Source organism: Haemaphysalis longicornis, unplaced genomic scaffold (assembly GCF_048455015.1).
Source record: "Haemaphysalis longicornis isolate Haplotype H1 unplaced genomic scaffold, Haemaphysalis longicornis Haplotype H1 scaffold_7, whole genome shotgun sequence".
Lineage (NCBI taxonomy): Eukaryota > Metazoa > Arthropoda > Arachnida > Ixodida > Ixodidae > Haemaphysalis > Haemaphysalis longicornis.
Genome location: NW_027526422.1, coordinates 113,790,967 through 113,794,267, shown reverse-complemented (window position 1 = coordinate 113,794,267; position 3,301 = coordinate 113,790,967). Strand labels below are relative to the sequence as shown.

Sequence of the window (3,301 nt, the reverse complement as noted above, 5' to 3'; positions counted from 1 at the left end):
GTCCGAGTAGCAGGAATTACAGGACACCGTTCCAGCTGAGAAAAATCGAAAACACCCGCGTGCTTGGAGAGAACATCGACTAGGGCGCGGCGCTCATCCGGTTCAAGTGACTTATTAATCATGTCGAGAAGCTTGGAGCAATCCATTGGGTGAGTGTGGACGGATGGGCCCGACTCTTCAGTTAAAACGGCTACCGAAGTGGATGTATACTCTGTTCCATGGGCAACATTGAGACCACGAGGTAACATTACCGGTTCGCTGGAATAGTTGACTGTCCACAACTGGGACTGACCCTGGACAACTGAAATGGCGGCACGGGGAACTAGGACGTTCTTCTTGGCACAATTCTGGGTTGTAGGCTCCACTACAGCGTCGAAATCACGGAGTGGGGAGCCCGGCCATGCAACTCTCACAAATAGGGCACACCGCGCGGGAATCATTGTGTCCTCTAAAACGCTAAGCGCGCTCTGATGGCAAGCAGTGTCTTCAACAAGTGCAGATAGAGCAGCCCCATCAATGAAAATTTCTCCATTTTTGCAGTTAACTTTGGCACCACACTGCTTCAAGAAATCAATACCAAGTATCACGTCGTGGGTTGAGCGTGGGAGCACTGTGAACTCCGCCGTGAAGTACTGACCTCCAAAGCAAAAATTCACCGAGCATACGCCAAGCGGTCGCAGTGACTCACCACCTACACCACGAAATGTAGCCACCTTGTCCCAACTAAACATCACCTTACGACCAAGCCTATTTTTAAAATCAGCACTCATCACAGAAACTGTAGCCCCTGTATCAACTAAGGCCGTTGTTCGAACACCGTCAACCACGATTCCAACTTTGTTTTTGAGCATAAGAACGGGCGAAGGTAATTCCATCGTAGACAGTCCGGTCGGAGGTATAGTAGACGTGGTTTGCCCAGCGACCTCACCTCCATTGGTCGCGCCATCTAGTTTCCCGGCGGCGGTGACCTACGCCGAGGCGAAGGTGAACGTCGCCGGCGAAGGATAGGCGGTGTAACGCTGCGGTCTGAAGCCGGTGAATCGTGGCGTGCCGGTGAATTGTGACGTGTCGGCGGTTGTCCCCCGGAAAATGAACTTGTCGGCCAGTGGTCGTCGTAGCGGGAATCCCCAGCCTCAGAGCGGTAGAACACGCGTGGGGGCTCGTACCTTGTTCCTTGGCGTCGACGACGGCAGTAGCGGGATATGTGGCCTGCCACACCACATTTGTAACAAACAGGCGGTTCGCGCTCACGGCCAGTGGTGTATTCGTCATACGCGTCATGGAAACGTGGAGGATAATAGGGTCGTTGGGGACGGCGACGGAAATTCTCGGGACCGTACCTGGCTGACTCGTGGTCAAGAACACGTCGAGAACTTTCCCTCCCAGTGACGAAGTTCCGGTCATTGAAGCCGGCGTTGGAGGGCTGGAGAGTGTTAGCCTGCAGTTCTTGGATGAAGTAGTCTTCACGTGTATGCCCGCGGTCGATATTGTCTTGGTATGCCTGGTGTCGCGCCAGTTCTTCTCGCACGATGCGGCGGATAGTGTCAGCCAAGTCAGGCGGAGGGTTATCGTCAACACTTGCGACGGTGGTGACGTTGGTCAAGCGGCCGAACTTCGGGGTAATGCGGCGGGTTTTCAATGCCTCAAAGGTACGACATTGCTGGATTACGTCCGCCGCGGACTCCAGTTTTTCCCGGCTTATCAGGAAATGATAGACGTCTTCGGCTATTCCTTTTAAAAGATGGCCTACTTTGTCTTCCTCCGACATCTGTGGGTTGATGATTCGACATAGCTTTAGTACTTCCTCGATGTATGTGCTACACGTCTCGCCGGGAACTTGAGCCCGCTGAAGCAGTGTCTGCTCTGCTTTCTTCTTCTTTGCGGCGGAGTCGCCGAAACGGGCTAATATCTCTTCCACAAATCGGTCCGAAGTCGTAAGCTTCTCTTCCTGGTTTTCAAACCACGTGAGCGCTGTTCCATTCGAGGAAAACACAACGTTCGAGAGCTGAGCAGAGGCGTCCCAGCGGTTGTAGCGACTCACCCTCTTGAAGTGTGTCAGCCACTCCTCAACGTCTTCTTCCTCTTTCCCCCAGAAGCCTCGTGGTTCTCGTTGGGGATGCCAGCTGGCCATTGGCGCCGTTTGCGGCTGGTGATTATCACCGCGCGGAGGCATGGTACAGAGCGCTGGTGGCAGGCCCGCAAGACGTTGGCTTCGGCGCAAACCTTGTGGTTCCGTTGTTGCGTACCCAGCACCTCCACCAATCTGTCACGTCCGGGACAGGTTTATTCGCAGAACGTTTGCTCTTGAAGCCGAGGGAAAACTGGGGCGCCGATTGTCCAAACCGTCGAGAGGTCCCAGCTTCTTTCTTCTCTTCCTCGAACGTACCCGTTCTTCTTCTTCTTAAGCTTGGAGGATGGACTTGCTAGATTAGCTTAACTACATTCCACATGCGTGACAATATGAATCACGTAGTCAAGTAAATCTGTCTTGTAACTAATATTCAATCATTTCTGTGTTCCCCGTTTTTTTCATTTGTTCCCAAATCATATCAGTTTGTGTTAAATATTGAAAGAGTGTAACTTTTTGTTTTCCTAACTACAATTCAATAAGTTGTTTCTAAAGTTTCTTGCTGTTTTATTGTTGTCCTGCCATTTCACTAAGTATGAATCATTTCATCACGTAAATTTCTACTGCTCTTGTAACCAGCGTACAGTCATTTCTTCATACACACCTTTTCTATAGGTCATAACCATTTCCCTAGATGTTGGTTTGTTTAAAGTAGCTTAAACTTTTATGGCACTCACAACCACCACTCAACACCAGTTCTGTGTTTCCTAGGTGCTTATGTTTTATTGTTCCAGAAACGTTTTACTACATGTGAACTATTAGGTTCCGTAAATTTGCTGTGTTTTTATAACCACCATTGAATCATTTCTTTGTTTTCACACTTTTCTTGCTTTGTTTTTCACCCAATTATTTTAATGTGTGATATTTCAAGTTGCATAACTATGTTCCGCTTGTACCCTGGGTTTACATGTTTGCTTTTCTTCCTATTTTTTGTCAACCTTTTTGCTGTGTGTAACTTATTTATAGTCATGAATATCTGTACTATTCTTGTAATTGTTCGATGTGTACCCTGTGGACCAGGACAGATAGAAATGAAAATTAGAGTGGTTGTGTTGCGAAAGCACATAATTTGGTAGTCAATATAAACTGTCTTACCTGAACTCTTGTGTTTTATGTGTACCTTGAAAGCGTTCTTACTACCCAGCTGCAGGTACCTACAGATAGGATGGGAGA

General features: G+C 48.8%; 1 protein-coding gene across 1 annotated transcript; it reads right to left on the bottom strand.

Annotated features, from left to right (window-relative positions):
* Positions 1 to 864: 864 nt before the first annotated feature.
* LOC144144881 (uncharacterized) lies at positions 865 to 2,270 on the bottom strand. Its single transcript, XM_077676380.1, has one exon. The coding sequence runs from the start codon at positions 2,171 to 2,173 to the stop codon at positions 947 to 949; it is 1,227 nt and encodes a 408-aa protein (XP_077532506.1). The 5' UTR covers positions 2,174 to 2,270; the 3' UTR covers positions 865 to 946.
* Between the last annotated feature and the right edge of the window lie 1,031 nt (positions 2,271 to 3,301).